The 20,970-nt window shown below is 39.9% G+C and overlaps 3 protein-coding genes across 6 annotated transcripts in view; all 3 read left to right on the top strand.

The window, feature by feature from the left end:
- The first annotated feature begins 34 nt into the window (after nucleotides 1-34).
- cry-dash (cryptochrome DASH) lies at nucleotides 35-4,996 on the top strand. Its single transcript, XM_086065402.1, has 14 exons — nucleotides 35-250; nucleotides 1,212-1,384; nucleotides 1,657-1,750; nucleotides 1,865-1,995; nucleotides 2,470-2,618; nucleotides 2,765-2,853; nucleotides 2,938-3,011; nucleotides 3,093-3,182; nucleotides 3,276-3,355; nucleotides 3,610-3,669; nucleotides 3,750-3,907; nucleotides 4,059-4,178; nucleotides 4,477-4,653; nucleotides 4,778-4,996. Exons 1-14 carry the CDS (start codon nucleotides 188-190, stop codon nucleotides 4,883-4,885), a joined length of 1,566 nt encoding a protein of 521 aa, XP_085921528.1. The 5' UTR covers nucleotides 35-187; the 3' UTR covers nucleotides 4,886-4,996.
- Nucleotides 4,997-5,676: 680 nt separating this feature from the next.
- myd88 (MYD88 innate immune signal transduction adaptor) lies at nucleotides 5,677-9,073 on the top strand. Its single transcript, XM_086065405.1, has 5 exons — nucleotides 5,677-6,172; nucleotides 7,554-7,685; nucleotides 7,762-7,939; nucleotides 8,024-8,115; nucleotides 8,427-9,073. The coding sequence occupies exons 1-5, from the start codon at nucleotides 5,854-5,856 to the stop codon at nucleotides 8,579-8,581; spliced, it is 876 nt and encodes a 291-aa protein (XP_085921531.1). The 5' UTR covers nucleotides 5,677-5,853; the 3' UTR covers nucleotides 8,582-9,073.
- A 336-nt stretch (nucleotides 9,074-9,409) lies between these two features.
- Nucleotides 9,410-20,970, top strand: part of oxsr1b (oxidative stress responsive kinase 1b) — a 30,944-nt gene continuing 19,383 nt past the window's right edge. For all 4 annotated transcript variants that reach the window (XM_086065418.1, XM_086065417.1, XM_086065416.1 and 1 more), the window contains exons 1-3: nucleotides 9,410-10,099; nucleotides 16,842-16,954; nucleotides 20,135-20,243. In XM_086065418.1, the coding sequence (XP_085921544.1) occupies nucleotides 10,012-10,099; nucleotides 16,842-16,954; nucleotides 20,135-20,243 (310 nt within the window). In that variant the 5' untranslated portion in view covers nucleotides 9,410-10,011. The remainder of the gene's footprint in view (nucleotides 10,100-16,841; nucleotides 16,955-20,134; nucleotides 20,244-20,970) is intronic.

The raw sequence follows: 20,970 nt of genomic DNA, 5'->3' as shown, positions 1-20,970 counted from the left end.
ACCTTATGAAATTATTATGTTATACAAACGCGTGTCGAGCAACGTGAGCGACTCTTCAACCAGAAGCGTGGCCGCACGAAGCAGCATCAAACCGGGGACGAAACTACCTCTGACCGGCAACGCTGTTTCTATTTCGGAGCTGGTTCTTGTTGTTTTGGTTCGACTTTCTAGCTAACGTCACGCAGTCATGTCTGCCTCCCGCACGATCATATGTTTATTAAGAAACGATTTACGAATCCACGACAATGAGGTAAGAATACAAGTTGTGGTATTAAAAAACAAAACAACGGACGATGCATTTAGAACACGCTTTGCTTTAAATGTTTTTGTGTGGGTACGTTTTTTTCTCCGTTTGTCTTTTAGAAACATTTCGTAGAGTATTTTGTTGTTGTGCTCTGTTTCACAAGCAAGTAGTAGCTCGCAATGTAGCTTGTTAGCTAGCAGCTAGGAAGTTCCGGGATACTTTCACAATAAAATAGATATTGTAATTTGACTACTGTAATGTTTTCAGTTGAAAATATAATCCACTATCTTTAAAATATTTAACCATGGAAAGGTTTAACTTTTAAAGCATTGGGGGTTGGCTTGTAAATTAGCTTCGTCTGTATTTCCGGTTGTCCAACAAAGCAAAATAAAAGCAAATACATATATACAGTCTTTTCCTTTCGGCTTTTCCCTACAAGGGTCGCCACAGCGAATCAGTTGCCTCCATCTAACCCTGGGAATATAGGGTGGAGCCTTACCAATGTACAGTTCACAGGGTTGGGTGTTAGCTGAACTATTAATAGGCTATAGACAGGGTTGGGGGGGTTACTTTTAAAATGTAATCCATTACAGTTACAAGTTACTTGCTAAAAAATGTAGTTAGTAACATAATCCAAGCACTATAATATCAACGTAATGTAACTGGATTACTACAATATTGAGTATGTTCATGAAGACGCCCTCTTTCGCACTCTCTCTCATCGTTGAAATTGTAATCCGTCAAAGTAATCCCCATTTTTAATAAATGTACCTGTACACATATTCTGTTACTTCCCAAGCCTGGCTATAGATGATATAAATAACATATACAATGGTGTAAATTACTACTATTTTCCCCTCACCATTTGCAGCACGACTCGTCCCTACCCCCTTGTTGTGTCGAGTGAGACATTTCACTAATTCAATAGTCCTGAGTTTGTGATGTGTATGTACTCCCACCTATGTAGTTGTTCCACTTCGCTCAAAAGCACGCCGATCACGTCGTGCCGCTGTACTGCTTTGATCCCGGACACTACCTGGGAACCTACAAGTACAACCTGCCGAAGACGGGACCTTTTCGCCTGCGCTTCCTGCTGGAAAGCATCCGAGATCTCAGGAAGACGCTGGTGAACAGGGGCAGGTAAGTTCCGCTCAAACTACTTTGTGCCGCGCTCCTAAGGGCGTGGCCGTTTGGCACCCGTGACCACAAAGTGCATATGTTTACAGTTAAGGAGCAGTTCATCAAATTTAACTTGGTAAATATGTCAGCATGTTAAATAGTAGTTAAACATTGGTATGAACATGTTGGGTTTATATTATGGGTGCAATTCCTAGCAACTCTTGCTAGCCTTCTATCCAGGGTGCAGGTTGTATTCGATGACGCTAACAAGGTTTTGTATGTGTGTGAAACAGCAACCTAGTAATAAGACGCGGCAAGCCAGAAGAAGTCGTCGCCGACCTCATACAGCAACTGGGCTCTGTCAGCGTCGTTGCGTTCCACCAAGAGGTTGGCGTCCTCGAATAACCGGCATCATCATCATCATCATCATCATCATCATCATCATCATCATCATCATCATCATCATCATCGCTGTGTTTATTGTTACGATGACTTTGCCAGGTGACTTCCGAAGAGCTGACTGTAGAGAAAGGTGTAAAGGATGTGTGCGCACGCATGAAGGTCCAAGTGCACACCTGCTGGGGGTCCACGCTGTACCACCGAGACGATCTGCCATTTCAACACATTTCCAGGTGACAGCTGACACAAATGCGCGCACGCAAAGCCCAGTGAGAAGCTCAAAGAAGTCATTTCCAAAATGGGCGGTGTAGTTTTGTTTTTTATTTGTTGGCAAGAAAATACAAATGAATAATTGCAACCACAATAATGGTGACACAAGTACTTTATGTATAAAATGAAACAGTAAACAACAATATGTTTTTAATCTTAAATATTTTTATAATATAATACAGCATATTTAGTTGGAATTGGAATTGACTGTTTGTTTTTTTATTACTGAAAATCATTTACATTTGTTTTGCCTAATTCCATTGATGTATTTTATTTTTTTTATCTAAAAAGCAAAGGCAAGTAACAATCTAACTCAGCGTCTTTGTGGCAATCTACAACTTGACCAGTTGGTGGCACCAAAACGCCTCTCAGCATCCTGGTGGCTGTTGTCACATTTAATTATACTGCACTTGAATCCTTTCATTCCGTTTTGTCAGGCTGCCGGATGTTTTTACTCAGTTCAGGAAAGAAATGGAGTCCAAGAGTCAGGTCAGGTCTGAGTTGCCCACCCTGGACCGGCTGAAGCCTCTTCCTCAGGGGCTTCAGGAGGGAGACGTTCCCACCGCATCTGACTTGCAACAGACAGGTGAGTGTCTCTATTTTAGATTTTTTTTTTTAAGTGAGTGCAATGACTGAGTCTAATTCCTAAATGTGACTGCAAAAAAGAATGTAATGAAAAAAAGATTAAAATGAATGAGAAAATAAAATGGAAAACGTTCCTTATATTTTCAGAACCGTTGAATGACCCTCGCTCGGCTTTTCCATGCGCTGGCGGTGAAAGTCAGGCGCTCCGCAGACTTCAGCATTATTTCTGGGACACGGTAAGTTCATGTTACACAAGTTACAACAACATGCATAAATATAATCACCTTTTTAGGGAATTGTTTATTTGTCGTTTTTCATAGGATGCGGTCGCATCCTACAAGGAGACGCGCAATGGCTTGGTGGGCGTGGACTATTCCACTAAATTTGCACCCTGGTGAGTGTCATTTTTCTGTCAATTACATTTCTAAATATAAATAAAACTTATTTCAATAAGCTGTGCTGGGCACTCTTGCAGGCTGGCCATGGGCTGCATTTCACCCAGATACATTTATCATCAGATACGCCGATACGAGAGGGAGCGAATGGCCAATCAGAGCACGTACTGGTCAGTCGATAAGGTTTTTTTTCATTTTTATTTTATTTTTTTTTACATAATATGTTATGTGTATGTTTTCTCACTATTTCATTTCAATTACAGGGTTATTTTTGAGCTTTTGTGGCGTGATTACTTCAAGTTTGTAGCACTGAAATATGGAAATCGTCTGTTTCAAGTCAAAGGTGAATTTGAACTCATTTCATTGAAAAGGCTTTTTTTCCCCTCTTTAGGTAATAACGTAAAGTAAATTAATTGAACTCTCATCAAAAACGTAGCTGAAGTGTAAACGAGTGAATTTGCGAATCATGAACTGATGTTTTCTTATATAATAAAAAACTTTTTTGAGATTTTTTTTTTTGCCTCGAAGCATTTTGGTTGAAATCCAAATTATTCAACTTTTAAAATCGAAATATTCTCTTTTATTTTCTCCCTACAGGGCTTCAGGACAAAACCATTCCTTGGAAGACGGACATGACGCTTTTCAACGCATGGAAAGGTTTGCACAGCTCCAATGCTGAGTTAAGGCACACGTGGTGCTTGACCATAATCACACATATATTTATTGTTTGTGTCCAGAGGGACGCACAGGTGTCCCCTTCGTGGACGCCAACATGAAGGAGTTGGCCATGACGGGCTTCATGTCCAACAGAGGGCGCCAAAACGTGGCCAGCTTCCTCACCAAGGACCTGGGCCTGGACTGGAGGATGGGAGCCGAGTACTTCGAGTACCTTTTGGTAATATTTAATGCATATCTTTCAGTTCTGCATGATTAAAAAAACGAAGTCATCATTTCTCAGAACTTTATTATCCTTTTACTTCTCATTTTTATTTCATTTATTTTGTGCCAATAGTCTGGAATTAAACATGTCCAATGTGCTCCCGCAGATTGACCATGACGTCTGCAGTAACTATGGCAACTGGCTGTACAGCGCAGGCATTGGAAATGATCCCCGGGAGAACAGGAAGTTCAACATGGTCAAGCAAGGACTCGATTACGACAGTAACGTACGATCGGAGTTTGCCGCTGTGTCCGAGTTCTGTTCACCCACTGCGGTCCTGCTATATTGCAGAATTTGTTGTGAAAGTTATTGACAGAAATTCCAGCTATATCGCGAAAATCTGTGATTTGTAGGATGCGTGTTGTATATTCCAGCCAAATATGTGTTCAAATATGTTTACAATGTGTTTAAAAAGCATAGGAGTGTTTTGAGCAGAATTTCACCTATTGGGTCTGAAATGTCTCCCCTATAATTATTGATGGTTCATTCTGTTATTATTGCGGTTCTCTGACCCCAATCTTTAGGGCGAATACGTGCGGCTTTGGCTTCCCGAGTTGCAGAAAGTCCGGGGGGCTGACGTGCACACGCCGTGGACCCTCAGCAAGGCGGCGCTGTCGCACGCCGACGTCGTCCTCGGTGAGACCTACCCCGCCCCCGTCGTGGTGGCGCCCGAATGGAGCCGGCACGTCGGCAAGAAACAGGTCAGTCACGTGACTCGAGGCAAATTTATTAATTGATCACCAAGCCAGTCATTTGCTAGGCAAGCAAATAGTAGCAGTCGACATCTTGCCTGATGGCATGTTGACTCGCTTTGTTGTTTTGCAGAACGCTAGCGGGCCGTACCAAAGAGGCAGAAAAGGTCCATCTCACACCCCCAAACAGCACGGCGATAGAGGCGTTGATTTCTATTTCTCCAGGAGCAAAAACTTGTGAGCTTGGATCCATACCTGCCGCCGCAATGCCGTCTTCTGTTACACAAACTGTTTGAAGCGATGCTCCGGTTCTTACTGGTTTTCTTACATATTAAATGGTGCTATAATTACAGGGGGTTTATCTTCTTTTCTTTTCTTTTTTTTCCCCTAACCCATCTGTCTGGTCGGCGCTTACAGGAAATACACTCACATGAGACGAAAGGGGAGGGGAGATGATTTGAGGAAGTTTGCAGAAACAAAAATTAAACAAGCAAAACCACACAGAAGTGGTGGGAAAACTTTCAAGCTCACGGGGCCGAATTTCACATTTACAAAAGGGATAAAAGATATGGCTAATATGTACATGTAACGTGAAATAATCATTCATTTATTTCCAAATATAATTACTTTTATAATAATAATTTTACTATAATTATTTAATAAAATTAATGTTAAACACATACAAGTTTATTTTACTACTGTTTTTATCATCTGTTACAGCCTCCTTTATCTGTTTTATATGCACTGTGTTTTTTGAAGATGAAAAAGACATTAAAAAAAATATTTTATACATAATGCATAAACTTAAATTATATATATATACATATATATATATATATATATATATATATATATATATATATATATATATATGATATTTAATTTACACTTTGAAAGAAAATGCCAATTTTATTATCCTGTTTATACATACATTGATTTAAAAAATATATTTTGGGGTAAAAAAAAATATGTTCTTTTTTTTTTTGCTAACATACAGTAGTAGTATTGTGAAATAGTCCATTTAAAATGTTATCTTTTTAGCTTTGGGTATTTAGGATTATTGTTTTAGTCGCTGAGGTTTTCTTTCTTTCTTTCTTTTGCGAAAGTAAGGGTGGTTTTGGTGGTTCCGCCCACTTCGTGACGCACTTCCACTCCTCAGGTACATTGCGCAATGTTGTAAAAAGTCCTCTGAAAAAGTGAAGAAGCAACATGGCAGGCTGCTCCTCCGCGACGGCGGTGGATGACCTGTCCACCGTCCCTCTGGTCGCCCTCAACATGACCGTCAGGAAGCAGCTGAGCCTTTACTTGAACCCCCGCAACATGGTGGCCGCCGACTGGACGATGGTGGCCGAGGCAATGGGCTTCTCTTACCTGGAAATCACCAACTACCAGACTGTCCCCAACCCCACTGAGCGGGTCTTGGAGGACTGGCAGGCGGGTTCGACCGAGGCCACCGTAGGAAAGTTGTTGTCCATCTTGGAGAACGTGGAGAGGAAAGACGTCGTGGAGGACCTTCGTCCTCTGATGGGTACAATAACTTTTCTATCTGTCAAAGTATTATTAGTTAGCGTTAGGAGGCACTTCCTGTTTTAACTACGTGTCAATAGGTTGTGTGCGCGTAGCACTTCCGCCAACCGCGATTTACTTTCGGTTTACCTTCTTTGTTTTTAACGCCGTGTTATCTGCAAAAGTTGACTAACATGCTTATTTTGATATATAAGTACATACACGTCGAAAAGTTATGATTTAAATGTACTTCAGTTTTCAAATGCAGGCACTAAATGTAAAAAGTTGGTCTATACAATAAATACTTTAAGATACCTGAAAACTCTACTTACAGTAACGAAGTACAGTACATTGTCTTCCATCGCCAGGGATGCGTGCCAGACCAGGCCGTAATAAGTGAAATTATTATTACAAAAGTATATCAAGTGCAAATTTTATTCAGACATGGCTTTATATGTCCCTTAAAAAAAAAAAAAAAATATATATATATATATATATATATATATATATATATATATATATATATATATATATATATATATATATTATTTTGACGCTAATTATAAATATATACTTTTCTTTTTTTTTACAGTTTTAAAAAAATATTTATTTTCACTTTTATTTTGTTGTTTTTTGTTTTTGAGTTTGCCCTATCAAAGCTTAGCAATATTGATTTGACCATGCAGTCATTTATGACCTTTCAGGGGGAAAAAAAAGTCCAACTGTTGCAGAACCTAACCCTTAGTTTATAGATATTGCTAAATACATTACTTGATTACATATTATATTATTGTTATTATGAAAGTATGATGTGCTGGAGAAAGACTGACAACAGATTCAGAATTGGAACAACAACAAAAATTGAGTAAATAATAAGTTCAAAATAGAAAAGTTTAATTAAAACAGTAAAAATTAGTTGACCAGTGTTATTTTAATACACTTTTAAAATAATACAAACATAATATATTGAGAGAGAACGCAAGAGCAGTGGATAAGAGTAGACAAAGCTATTGTACAATGTAAAAGTGTGCCAATCCCTCTGGATTTACAATAATGAATCCCATTTTTTTCCAAACTAACAAACTATCTTGTCACAATGGATGTTATTAATCATGCCCAAAGATGTACACTACAAAAGGAACCTAAAGCCATCACTGTCTGTAGGCGTAAAAAAATGGATTAAAAAAATCACATCCATTAATCTGCAGCAAAAACTAGTTGATCTCGAAACGCTTCCTGTTTTTACTCATTATTCTTCGCAAATTTGTTAACCATAATAGTGTGCCGCCATCTTGAGGGCGAGAGACAACCGAATAGTTATCAAATCTGAAATAGCGGAACTGTAAACATGGATCCGTACTGGAGGGAGGTTAACTATCTTTTTGTGTGTGTATTTCGACCAGAGGAGGATGTAAGGAAATATCAGGAGACTTTGAAGAAAAGGGCCGTACGCCCACTCCAGGTCCCCGAGGTGGACAGCTGCATCCCTCGCACGCCCGAGCGGTCCGGCCTCACCCTGGGGGATGATCCGGAAGGTCAGTGAACACTTTTTCCATTCAGACTTCTCCAGAAATGGCATTCTCTACTTTTATCATTCTGCTTTGTCACTAGGTTCTCCCGAGCTGTTCGATGCTTTCATTTGCTACTGCAAGAGCGACATCACATTCGTGCACGAGATCATCCGAGAGCTGGAGCAGACGGATTACAGGCTCAAGCTTTGCGTGTTCGACCGTAACGTCCTGCCCGGTTCGTGCGTGTGGACCATCACCAGCGAGCTCATTGAGAAGAGGTGAGATAATAATGCGTCATTATTGCTTTTTTGTTAATTTTTTTTTTCCCCTTCTGGTTTTCACTGTGGCGTTTATGTGTGCAGGTGTAAGAGGATGGTGGTTGTGATTTCAGATGAATACATTGAAAGTGAAGCCTGTGACTTCCAGACTAAGTTTGCGCTCAGCCTCTCTCCTGGTGAACTTTTTTTTAAATTTTTTTTTTTTTTGGAGGTTCATATTTGACTTTATTCAGCGGTACCTTGACTTAGCAAGCCTTTCTCATGTCAAAAGCATGTTGCTTTTTGGAATATTTCATGTACAGAGAGAGTTCAACTGAAACTAACATTAAGCATGAATATAAATCTTGTCCTTACAAACATTGTATTTAAGGATGTAATTCACACAAAAATAACTTTGTCGGCCTGTTTGATGCGAAAGTATTGGCTTAAGTCAAGGTAGCAGCGTATTTGACTTCCTTTGTGACAACTAAGTTTTCTGCCATGACAGGAGCTCGGAATAAACGACTCATCCCTGTGGTTTACAAGTCGATGACAAAACAGTTCCCGAGGATCTTGAGCTTCCTGACTGTGTGCGACTACACAAATCCGTACACGAAGACCTGGTTTTGGGAAAGGCTGGCCAAAGCTCTTTCTCTGCCATAGTTGTGACTGTTATACATGTGTTTTGAGAAGTGCTTTTCTGTAATTGCAGCGACTATCAAGAAATTAGTGGGACCCAAAACCAAACTACTGTAAATGTTCCGTGAATAGTGAAAAAATATCATTCTAAACCTTAACACTGGAGCCACTTAAGCATATTTGTATGTCCTTTAGAATATATTTTGTGATTTTTATTATGAGAAACAAAGTGCACAAAGATATTTTTGCTATCTTTGCTGCTCAAACTTTTATTGTAAGGTTTGAAAAGTGCAAAGTTCTGTGGTTTTTGCGCTTCCTCTTTGATTGTCTGTAAGGAAATTATAGCGGAAAGGGAAACGTAAATACTTCTACATTTGACTGACTGCTCTTCTCGCCTGTACCTTTTATATTTCCATGTTTGTACATGATGGTCTTTTTTTAACAGCAATTTGAAAAAATAAAACAATTTTTACTATTTATGGGATAAATTAATAAATAATGAATTTGAATTAACCATTTTTACTGTAAAGTTTATTTTTAATTAATAAAATATAAAGATTAAAGTTTGTTTTACAGTAAAACAATTAACGAAACATTTTATTACGTAAATTAATAATTAAAAAAATAAAATAATGTAATTTGAGGAAAAACGCCTAAATGAATGCAACAAATTTTACAAAACGTCCACTATGTGTCGTTATTGCGCAAGTCTCGCATGTTGTCCCAGCGATCACCAGTAGTGTCGGCACGACACATTTCCGCTACGACATTAATCAACAGCCAATCACGCGCGACGTACTGTCGCATTGTCCAATCAAAACGGTCTCAACTTCAAGCGTGCCCTCACTTTGGACTGCCGGTTGTGCTTCACCGAAACCTGAATTGTAGTACTATCAGTTACATTTTGTAATTAAGGAAATACTTTGAGGGGAACGTAGTAATAATGTAAATGAACGAATCATTTTGTTAATTGTACATTAGAAACGGAATGCCTGTAAGTGGAAAATAAGAGGAAATGGCATTTAAACATCCTGCACGTGTGGCGGACGCCACTCGTGACTTAACGCTCAAGTCTTGTCATTAATTAAATGTGTTGCATGAACGTGACTCAGTAGATAAACCGACGTGTTGGTAGTTTAATTGGCAGCGACGTGGCACGACTGTCTTTTCATTTTTGGACTAATGCCGGTGCGGTAGTTGGTCATTCACCGCCGTTCAGTCTCATTACAGTGACCACAAGTAACATGGCCGCCGAGGGAGTCCACATTTGCCGAGGAGGAATGCGGTAGGCGGGGCCGCGAGCCCTGTGTCAAACTTTAGGGAATGACAGCAGGAGTGCTGCAGGATTCGCAAAGAAGGGAAAAGTGTCGCCCTTGTTGCCGCTCCTTGGAGTACTTGTTACTTTTTTCAACGCCCTGCCTGCGGCGCCGACACTTTTTCTTCGACGGTGTCAGATGGCAAATACCTCAGCCATGTCGGAGGACCTGAGTTCCCAACCGTGGTCCATCAACAAAGATGACTATGAGCTACACGAGGTGATTGGTATGTGATATTGCTGCTAAGTTGCTAGCTTTCCTTCCGCTTGAGAGTCTGTGAATAGACACGCTTGCTGAACCCTGAATATAAACCGCGATGTTTTTATTTTTTAATCATCTAAGCATCTCCCCTTTCCCCTAAACCAAAGGAAGGGTGACTTAATTGTGGTACAGTCCTTGCCGGGCGGTGTTAGAACTTCGAGTATGTGGAATGTTTCCACTGAGAAAGACAGCCCCGCCCAGTTGGGCTACACCGGTATAGTGAAACGAGCATTTGCGGCTGAATAGTGTGTGGCATGGCTAAATAATATTTTGCATGGCGAAAGCATTTATTCACACTTAAATCTTGAATAAAGTTTGACTCTCTGTTGACTGTTACGTAGGGACTTTAAAATAATATGCAACTGCTTCTACTTTTATTTTGATAACAATTTGAATTGTTGCATTTCCCCCAAAATCTTTCAAATATTCAAACCTTCCAAATATTGTTAATTAATCTTTAATAAAATTACATTTCACTGTTATACTTTTAATGATAATTTCACTGGCTGTTTTGTAAAAAAGAAGAAAAAAAATCTAACTGCTTAAAATAATTGATTTGTTAAAATTAGGGATGGGCGAGTACAGATATCAGGTATTGGTATTAGGCTGATATCAAGCTTAAATACTAAAATTATTTCAAGGTATCAGTACTCGTGATGTATCGGCTGCCCGCTTGTGTTACTGTTTACTATCAGGAGCTAGAAGTTAGAAGAATACCAAAGTGCTATTATTTTCATGCAATTTTAAGGAAAACATGCTATATTGAGATGTAAAGGTCTTTAAAATTATCTTCTTCTTTTTTTTTTTTTAAATACATGAAAAGTACTAGTGCTGTCGGTACTTTGTATCAGTACCGGAGACTACTCAAGAGTTGAGTACTCGTACTGGTATCCATCTGAAAAAATGTGGTATCGAACATCCCGAGTTAAAATAAAATGTAGCGAATTGCTGCTTGGCAAAACATAAAAAAAAAAAAAAAGGCAATATAGCAACCGTACAAATATTAAAAATTAAACTGCGACTAATTTTAATTTAATCAGAATCTGTGTTGCTGCTTTGCATACAAATATTTCTTTGATGAGCAAAAATATATTCAAAATGTCCATATATAGTAAATTAATCAATTTATAAAAATAAAAACAATTGCTGCAATTTTTATTTGGTGGTTGGAATTGCTGTATTGCACAACACATTTCATTCATAAAAATATAAAACCAACAAATATATTGTAAAATGAATGATACATTTAGTAAAATTAGGTGTTAACTTGAAATCAGATATTTGAATTGCGTTACCTTACCTCTAAATCAAAATTTCAAATTAAAAATAAAACTTTTCAAACTATCCAAATATTGTAACTTGTTCTTCCATATAATAGGCAATAAATATGAATTAGGCATGTTCTTCTTTTTTTGTGGTGCGGAGTCTGCTCATTTCACGTTTTATAAATCCTCAATTTTAAGTTCATAAAAAAGAAAAGAAAAGAAAGATTGAACATATGGGCAATCGTTCATTTGTTTGAAGAAGCAAGCCAGGCCTTATCCAAAGATCTTGCGGCCCTCAGGTTCCTCACCCTCGCCCCGCTGAGTCACGTTTGCACTGCAGCGGAGCGCTGTCCCGCCCTTCAGATAAGTGACCCTGCCCTCACTTTTGCTAAGAACACAAAGGTGTGTGTGTATGTAGAAGCGTCACCTGGTCAGCACCTCGGAACAGCTTGCGCAAAATCGTAAGACTTATGCTGGAATGCACCAAAAATGTCAGGAAAAGCCTACTAGAACATCTGGAAATGTGTTATGGGTAAATCATGTGCTGTACTTTCATTTAAGTCTCACAGCAGTTCATTTTCAGTTGAATTCTACATTTTATAATTCACTTATATTTATAGTATTAATTATTCACATGTTAAATCGCAGTGTTTGTGGAGGGGGGGGGGGCTTATTTTGCCAAATCGTTCAGCCCTAATATTTGATATTCTGCAACATCGCCACTGAAAAAACAAACGTGTTATCCTAAAAACTCAATTAAAAAAAGCTCGTAAAGCTAGCTTGTGACATTGACACGGCCCTCGCATACCTGCTCCATTAAGAAGCTAATTCAAGGCCATGCTAATCTGATAATGTGCCGTTTGCACTTAATGAACTCCAGCTGACCCCAGTGCGACTTCTCATTAGTAGCCGGAATCACCTCCTTGTGTTTTCAAACCGCTTCGATCAATTTAGCTTTTATTTTTTTTAATTTTTTTTAAAGCTTTTAAGTCACAACATACAGTAAGAGCTTCCTTGTCACAATGTCACTTTCACACATTGGGAAACGTTATGGCAACAGCCATAATATGGCTCGTCAAGATATATGCTTACAGAAAACACGTCTCGCAAAGAGCAAACTTGTTTTGTCAATGTTTCGCTTTTCCTTTTTTTTACGCCGCTGTCGACGCCGTCGGTGTACGCCGTCGGTAGACGCTTGACTTGAAAATGTTGTTTGAGAAAGTCCGTCCGACAGTATATACTGTATACATTTGTGATATTTATGTCAAGGCTGTGATGGAAACAAATGGAGCTTAGAGAGAGAGAGAAATGCTACGCTAACACAACATGGCGCATGGGTACTTTATTGATACATCAGATATCAATAGTCACAGTCACAAGTTTACTATCAAACCAAACAAGGAGAATTATATGTTGAAACAACCTCAAAGTTCTTCCTAAGAGTCTGATTAGCTGATTGCTAAGATGCTAATGCTAGATGGGCTAACGATTAGCATTGACGTGGGAGCGTTCTAATGCTTTCCGCAACCGATATTTATATATAAATGCTTGAAACCGCGTCACTATTTGTATTCCTCATAGGCACATTTAACATTTCTTTTAAATCTGTCTTTTTTACTATCAATGATTAAGTCGTCTTCTGCCATATCATTAGCAAGCGAGGCGTGAAGTTTGGAGCAGTGCCCGCTCGCTGCTGTCGCCGAACACCGACCACGGCCAGACAATTGATATTGTCTGACAGTTGGTCGATAGCGCCGCTTTCTCTTTGGTCCAAAGCGGGGAAAGTTGTGGACTGCTCCTCAGATATCCACACAAAAATGTCATAGTTAAAGGACACTATTGGAAAAGGAGGAGGAGGACCTTGTCGGTTTGATGGATTCCGAAGAACGATCCATCTCAGACTTGCTCAGCTGGTCTTTCTTCTTCTTTCTTTTGAACAAAGCCTGCAAACAATGATTCATGGCTGCTGGCAGCCCATCAGGTTACTTGCCTATTCATGATTCGTTTTTCCGATCATTTTTACCGAAGGGATTTTTCCTTCAACACAGTGAATCAGTCACCGCTAAAAAAATATGGTAAATCAATTACCAACATTTCATATTAGGATAATAGTGACCCAGTCCTGCTGCGAATAGCGAAAAACCACCAAAGTATTTGTTGCACTCTTAAAAATGACAGTAGTTTTAATTCAACCTTAAACTCTGACCCCATAACAGTTTGTTTCAAATTCATAACCTTAAAAATGTATGGTTTACAGATTTTTTTTTCTTTCTGAAAAATGCACCAGAAATCATCCCTAACATCCAAATCTCTCACTCATGATGTATTGCCTCAATGTATTTTCTTGACACCAATTACTACTTTCCTATTATCTGGGACTTTGGTGCCACCTTGGGGCTTTTACAGAAAAAGCACAAGTTTAGAAAATATGAGATTGATCCAGTCTGTTGCTGTTTTAGTTTTGTCTCTTGCTCTTGCTCTTTCTCTCAGTATATTGTGTTTAAATTAATTTCTGGCGTAATAATAAATAAATAAATGCAAAAACCGATTGAAATATGCTAGCAAATAGCGACCCCAGCAGTTGGTGCATTCTGTCCCCGTCTGGTATTAACTCAAAGCTCCACTTGATTCAGCACGTTGAAACGTGACCCCAAAGCCAATAATGTCCCTCTTTTTTTTCCCCAACATTTTTGCCATACGTAGACGCACATCAACACGCACGCAACAAACGCATGCTTCCTGCAGCTTGCCATCCCTGACGACTCGCTGTTTGTTTGCGCCGAGGAATTTACATCCCAACGTGGTCTCGGCAACCGGATGACTGCGTGTGTGTGTGTATGTTTAAGTGTGTGAGCGTGCGTTTTGCTTCGGCCGGGATCAAACCCCCCAACCCCAAACTCTGGCTGGCCCACTTCCAGAGGTTTGTGAGGTAGCGCTTGTCGCAGGAGCAGCGATGACTAGAAAGCATCTGAGCTCGGCTTGGTCAGCAATCAATGTTGCTGTTTTCCTTGTTTTTAGTTTTTTTTCCACCTCAATCTCAATCAATTGCGAATTCAACTGTGTTTGACTGTACTTTTATTTTTATTTTTATTTTTTTTTACATTAAGCATTAAGTTCATTTTGACATAAAGTAGAAAGTACAGATATTTGTTTTCAAATGTATTGAATAATAGTGGAATGTCATGATAAAAAATACGTACTCGAGTAAAGCAGAGATACCGTAATATTATTATTATTTTTTTAATGCAGCAGTAACAAAATATCTTGTCACGTGCAACCAATGAAACACGAGCCTTTCCAGGATGGCGGTTTGCTTCAGATTTTCAAACAAGAGAAATAGAAATGAGCAGTTCCAGAACGGCCGCCATTAAAAAAAAAAAACGTCATCAAAACACAAAAACTAGATCTGACTACACGTAAACACAAATGATGAATGCATAAAGGCATTGTGATTGTCATATTTGAAAACAACAAAACAGTCGATCGATGCAAACTTTGAAAACTATTGGCAACATTTATGCTAACTTCTATACAAAAAAAATAAAAAAAGCCGAAGCAAAAGCTGCTTTTTTTTTGGTACGCGTTTCCCAGATTCCAAAATGTCCAACGTCGTCGGTATTTACAATCATCAGACGTGACCCTTTATTGGTCAGTCACATCCAGGAAATGACACGGGAAATTGCAATTTTATTGGATTATCACCGAGAGCCAAACTTGCATCATGTTGAATCGCTTTGTACCGTATTTCTTCAGCGTTGCTTGAAGCCACGTTCGAAACGTGAACATAGAAATTCACGGGGTCGGTCGGGCTCTATTTTTAATTAAACTCTTGAGAGCAGATTTGATCTTCGACACGCCTCCTCCCCTATTTCCAAATCTTCAGAGGATCTCGGCTCAATGAAAAGTCCAAACAATGTGCACTTTGTTAATATTTGGGCATAGCCAAGATGAGGGCAAAGGGGTTAGGGAAAGCTTAGTGGAGGGTGGACGAGCGCGCTGCTCATTCTTCCGCCCCTCGAAGCTTCTTGCCGGAGGAAAAAGTGCTCTCGGCGCGTTGCACGCGTCAAACACGGGTCGAGTGCAAAGTGCGAGAAACTGTGCGAGACGAGACCTTTAGGAGGTCTTTGATGAATATTGAAAACATTTTATATTGACAGTTATGGGGTTTTTTTTCCCAGTAAAGTTGAAACAAATTCATGTTCTAATAAATACTAAAGACTATGGGTGTCAAAATTAGTGCGTTAAATAATACAAATAATAATGCGTATATTTGTGGAGACTGGGGTCAAGTTGTATTTTACAATTTGAAAAATGTGCAGAATTTCACAACTTCATGTTAAAGATTAGATGGCTCTTAATATGACAAGAAAAATGTAATTATGCCATCTAGTGGCAGACAAATTACCGCAACACAAATTAAAAATCACATTTCAATATCCTATTTTACACTACAGTACATCTTTTTAATTTTAAGTTAATACATTTTATGATTTATTATGATATTATTGTATCAAGGACAAAAAGAGGCAGCCATACTTCTATTTAACATTCTCCCCCCCCCACACACTTTTATGTTAAGAGTATGAAAACGAGAGCTTAATCCAAATTTTAAGATTTGATTAATCTCAATTATTCGCTTAATTAAAATGACTTTTTATCAACATTTTTTGCCTGCCAAATTTAAAGAGCACCTGCTATGTGTTAATTCTTTCGACATTTAATGTTATGAGGACGTCTCCTCTTTTTCTAATCAGTTAAATACTTGCATAATTTTAAAAATGGGAGAGAAAAAAATTACCCCGATAGTTTGACACAAATATTCAGAATGTCATACGCAATCATTTATTAAATGCTTTTCTTCAGTTTTTTTTCTAAATTGCCCAAACACGACCTGTGCTACCTTTTTAAAGTAACCGTCTGCCATCACGATAAAGGATCATCTGTGGCCAAAGTTAATAATGCGATTTATCTGCTTTAATACACGATGAATGCGATATTTTTTTGTGATTAATGAATTAGTTAATGCCTTTAACTTTGACTAATGAAAACGTATTGTACATTTTATTGTACATTTAGTTTGCGATTAACCGTGAGTTAATTATTGAAGTCAAGCAATTAATTATGCTAAAAAAAATTGTGTCTACTTTTTCTTTTAGCAGGTTTATTCTATGGGAAAGATCAGTCAAAATACTCTAAAACTTTTTCTAAATTTTTTATTTTTTTTTATGCTTTGAAAGCAGCTGGCCGTCAGGGTTTTTACCAAATGGACGGTGACTCGATTCGTGACCATTCAATGGCCGAGATTCCCTCATCTTGCGGTCACCAGTTGTAAGCTGTAAAAATAACTGTGCCGCTACGTGCCGCGGCGCAGACTAATCCGAGCGGGATGGCTGCCGTTAACTTGATCCATGATGGGAGTGTTGTTGTTTCATTCTGGCGCAGGGAGCGGGGCCACAGCTGTGGTTCAAGCCGCCTACTGCATGCCGCGCAAGGAGAAGGTGGCCATCAAGCGCATCAACCTCGAGAAGTGCCAGACCAATATGGACGAACTCTTGGTAAGCGTGAGAACGAGAAGTCGCAACTCTTTCATATTCACGTTCTCAAATGTGATCGGGATTGAGATCAGTTTCTTACATGCTCGTTTTGAAATAGAAACCAGATTAAAAAAAAAATTGAGTATTTATTATTATTTTTTTTTAGAAGTCTGTGAAATTCTTGAATGGCAAAAAATTGCTAAGCTACACGCACGCACCGTGGACGAGGGCAAAAAAACAAACTTGAGTTTTTTCATATAATTTTGATTATTTTTGATTGACTTTTATACACTTGGATAAAAAGATTGATCCTTGATCTTGTGCCAAAACAATATTTTGACGTCAGTGCCTTCCCCGTTCAACAATATTGTTTATGTTTGCCGGCCGTGACGCCACATTGTTCCCATAGTGGCTTCTCTGTGCGAGCGCGGCACCAGTTTGCGACACCGACCCGCCCCGGGCTCGGATCAGGACAATCAGTCATTTAGTCGCTCGGCTTGGATGTCCTGCGACATGCAAACCATCTAACTAAAAAAAAAAGAAAAACAATTAGACAAAAACAAAATGTGAGAGTTCTGTTTCCTGCAAGACGCACGTCATTTTGTATTCTTACATTGACTTGTGCATTAATCACATGATCTCAACGCGAGTGCAAACTTTTTATTTATTGGATTGAACAGAATCCCGGACTGGTACTGATCCAAAGTCTGTGAAACTGCTCAGTTCAAGTTCTGCTCTAAAATGTCACCCATCTCTCCGCTTGGCAAATAAATCACGTCAGGTAAAAGGTAGGATGGCCAAAGTGTGGCCTCCAAACGGTTCTAAACATTTTATGGCGCTGGCGGCTCGGTGTCAGGTTGACGGATGGTTTCCGGGTTGGATCACCATCAATTTTAATGCCCGGGTATTTAAGGGGTGAGGTCATGCGCCTTCAACGAACCCTCACAAGTGGCGGCATTTATTCTGCCACCTGGTCGGATGTTGCTTCTTTGTTGATGAAGGTCACCGTGCATCTGATGTCCATTACGTCCACATTTGTGCATCTTGAAGTAACAGTACTTGAAATCCAACATGGGCCAAAAATGGTACATTTTGACGCAAGTAATATTTGTTTCCTTCATGCATTTGCTTGACACAGATATGTCAGTGTGAGCGCTTTTAGCCATGAGAACATGTCGGGAAGTCCTTTTTTTTTGTTTTTTTCTCCCCCCCCCCAACACCCCCCCCCCCCCCCCCCCCCCCCTGCGGCATACGCTTACAGTGACCTAATCCCCCACAACAAAGACGCTCCCTGGTTCTCGCATTGTCTGCTGGGAAAAAGATGGGCAAACCTGCCAACTGCCGGAGCACGATATCCTCCCCGTTAGCCCATTGTTTGTCTTCTGGCCCGCCGAGCGGCGCTGACCCGCCCCTTCCAGCGGGCCGAGGACAGAAAGGAGGGGGGTGAGGTTCGAGTGAATCCTGCTCGGTTATTGTTATGGGGCGTCCAGAGATGGTAAGATGGCGAAGACAACCCACCGAGCTGTTCGTCTGCTCCGCCAGACTGGAAGATATTCGGACAGTTTGGGTTCAAATGCAGGTGGGATGTGGGCTCACCTGCTGGTGGTCAGTCGGTGGAAAATGATCTTTTGCCCGAAAGAACTCGGTCAATGAAAATGTATACCCGTTGGTAAACCCTGATGACATTAGGAATGGGTATTTAAAATTTTTTAATTTATTTTTTGTCGTGGTTCTCAAATGAGCACCACAAATTAAGGGGGGGGGGGGGGTGCTTCTGGTGAATTAGAATTATTAATTTCTCCCTGCAACCCCCCAAAAAATGAGAAGTCCGTTTCTAAAAAAAAAAAAAAAAAGAAAAAAAAAATTGTAGTGGCGCAACTAACAATCCATTTTTAAATGGTTTATGAAAAGTGTCTTGAAGTTGACGGGTGATTCATTTGGATTCCGCTGCCAGCATGACCTCACTCTCCCTGATTTCCAAGGACACATATACACTTTTTTTTATTATTATTTTTTTTTAATGGCCACATAAAAGCTTTTTTTCGCTGCTGCCCATATTATGCGTTCCCGTGACCGGCCTCTGACGTCATTTCCATGGCAAGAGTTGCACTTCATTTCCTTAATTGCCTCATCCTGAAATATGTCAGCATTACTGGACTGTTACTGTTCCATTGAGGTCCAAGCAGCCAGGCAGTTTCGGAGAATAGATCTCCTCAATGAAATTCATAATTTTTGCTCGCAGGTTTATCCTGGTCAAATTATTCCGGACACAACCCCGCAGAAATCAAGCAGTGTTGAAAAAAAAAGAAAAAAGAAGAAGGCTCTTTGAGATAGATCTGCTCGATTTATGAAGGAAATATGAATCATGATTTGTTTTTTTGGTACAAAACAAGAAAATGTTGTAAAAAATATGAAGACAAATCAATTTCTTTGAAACAATATAATTATGCAAGTTTCTTTTGGACCAAAAAAAGATTTATTCAGTTAGTTATTTAAAAAATAAAAAAGGTGCAAATATATAAATGTCTACAACTCAAAATGAGTAATAATCTTTTCTTTTTGTTTACAACTATGCCGATTTTGTAATTGTGGAGTGTAATAATTGAAATTGAATTTGGATGAATTGCACAGCCCTACTTTGAGCCATATGCTAATTCTAGCAGGGAAGTCCGCCATTTAGAATTTTCTTTCAAATTTGGTCCAATGTTTGGCTTTTGGTGGCGCTCATTTTAAAGAGCGACTCCGGCAGATTTCATATGATCGTCTTCAAGCTTTAGCTGTTTGTTTGAAGAGGTTCAAAAAGACAAATGAAAACGCTGTCGCCGAGGCGACGTGCTGTTTACCAACAAAAATGACACCGAATTTAATGTTCTGGCAAACGAATGAATATTTTATTAGTTTATTGTGCGATTTATTTAAAAAAAAATAAAAAAATAAAAATAGCTCAGTAGTGCCCCCTAGAACGTTTTACGAAGAATTGGAGGCATGTTGTGAAAGCACCGTCGCCGTGGCGATGTGCTGTTTGTAAAGATACACGATGCTGTTTTTTTTTAGGGTCTTAACTCGGCAAATGCTCATGACATTTTTCACACGCACACAAAACCTGGCAAAAGCATTTCTATTTAAGAGAAACGGCCGCTCGTTATCAAGCACGTCGCGCTGCCGCCATTTTCTCATTCGCTTCCACCTGTTGCATTTCAGAAAGAGATCCAGGCCATGAGCCAGTGCCATCACCCCAACATCGTGTCTTACTACACCTCGTTCGTGGTGAAGGACGAGCTGTGGCTGGTCATGAAGCTGCTCGGCGGCGGTAAGTGAACGCCGACAACTTCCACCGTGGAATCTTTTTTTTTTTCCGGCGCGGCCTCTTGTAATGAAAGCGTTGTCGCTCTGGCGGCAGGAAGAGCGCAACTCCTTCCCACGGACGTCGCCCGTGATTGCGGGGAATGTGACAGCGCTGATCCTCATTGTGAGCGGCTTTAACTTCCGTAGAGCGCGCGAGCTTAATGACAGGGCCGCCGGGGGGGTAATAACAGCCCCCGCGGGCTGGCGTCGAGACGCCCGTGTGGCAGAGCTGCAATTAGGGAGCCCGCGCGGAGGAAGGGAGGCCACCGCCGAGGAGGGACCGAGCGCAGCTGTATCTGATTACGTTGTTCCTTCGCCCCAGGAATGTATCGAGTCATTTGACGAGCAGGAATTATGCGGCCGCTTCCTAATGGCGCGGGGGGGGGGGGGGGGGGGGGGGGTAGACATGATGAAAGCGATGGTCATGGCTTTGTGGAGCCGTCTTCATGTCAGTGTAACCTTCAACGCCAGCTGTGGGATGCTGGAAAGTACTTTTCGCAACAATTGCTGTCAATAGAAACTCTTCCTTCATCCAACTTTTATTTTAATTTCTACTTTTAAGTAACATTGCAACATAATTTTCTGTAACTTGGCAAAATATGTATACTGTATGTATATTTTAATGTCATGGCGAAAAAAATTGTCTGCAGTCAACCGATTAGTTGACTCGTCGATTTTACAACTATTGAAGC

The sequence above is a fragment of the Leptonotus elevatus genome, chromosome 21 (assembly GCF_054856555.1).
Source record: "Leptonotus elevatus isolate MCC_2025b chromosome 21, RoL_Lele_1.0, whole genome shotgun sequence".
In the NCBI taxonomy this organism is placed as follows: Eukaryota; Metazoa; Chordata; class Actinopteri; order Syngnathiformes; family Syngnathidae; genus Leptonotus; species Leptonotus elevatus.
This window is presented reverse-complemented; position numbering and strand designations above follow the sequence as displayed.

Excerpts from the sequence above, each read along its gene's own strand:
- cry-dash (XM_086065402.1), top strand. The coding sequence starts at position 188 with ATGTCTGCCTCCCGCACGATCATATGTTTATTAAGAAACGATTTACGA. Across the intron at positions 1,385-1,656 it reads ACGCTGGTGAACAGGGGCAG|CAACCTAGTAATAAGACGCG; the intron begins GTAAGTTCCGCT and ends TGTGTGAAACAG. Across the intron at positions 4,654-4,777 it reads GGCACGTCGGCAAGAAACAG|AACGCTAGCGGGCCGTACCA; the intron begins GTCAGTCACGTG and ends GTTGTTTTGCAG.
- myd88 (XM_086065405.1), top strand. The coding sequence starts at position 5,854 with ATGGCAGGCTGCTCCTCCGCGACGGCGGTGGATGACCTGTCCACCGTC. Across the intron at positions 7,940-8,023 it reads AGCGAGCTCATTGAGAAGAG|GTGTAAGAGGATGGTGGTTG; the intron begins GTGAGATAATAA and ends TTATGTGTGCAG. Across the intron at positions 8,116-8,426 it reads TGCGCTCAGCCTCTCTCCTG|GAGCTCGGAATAAACGACTC; the intron begins GTGAACTTTTTT and ends CTGCCATGACAG.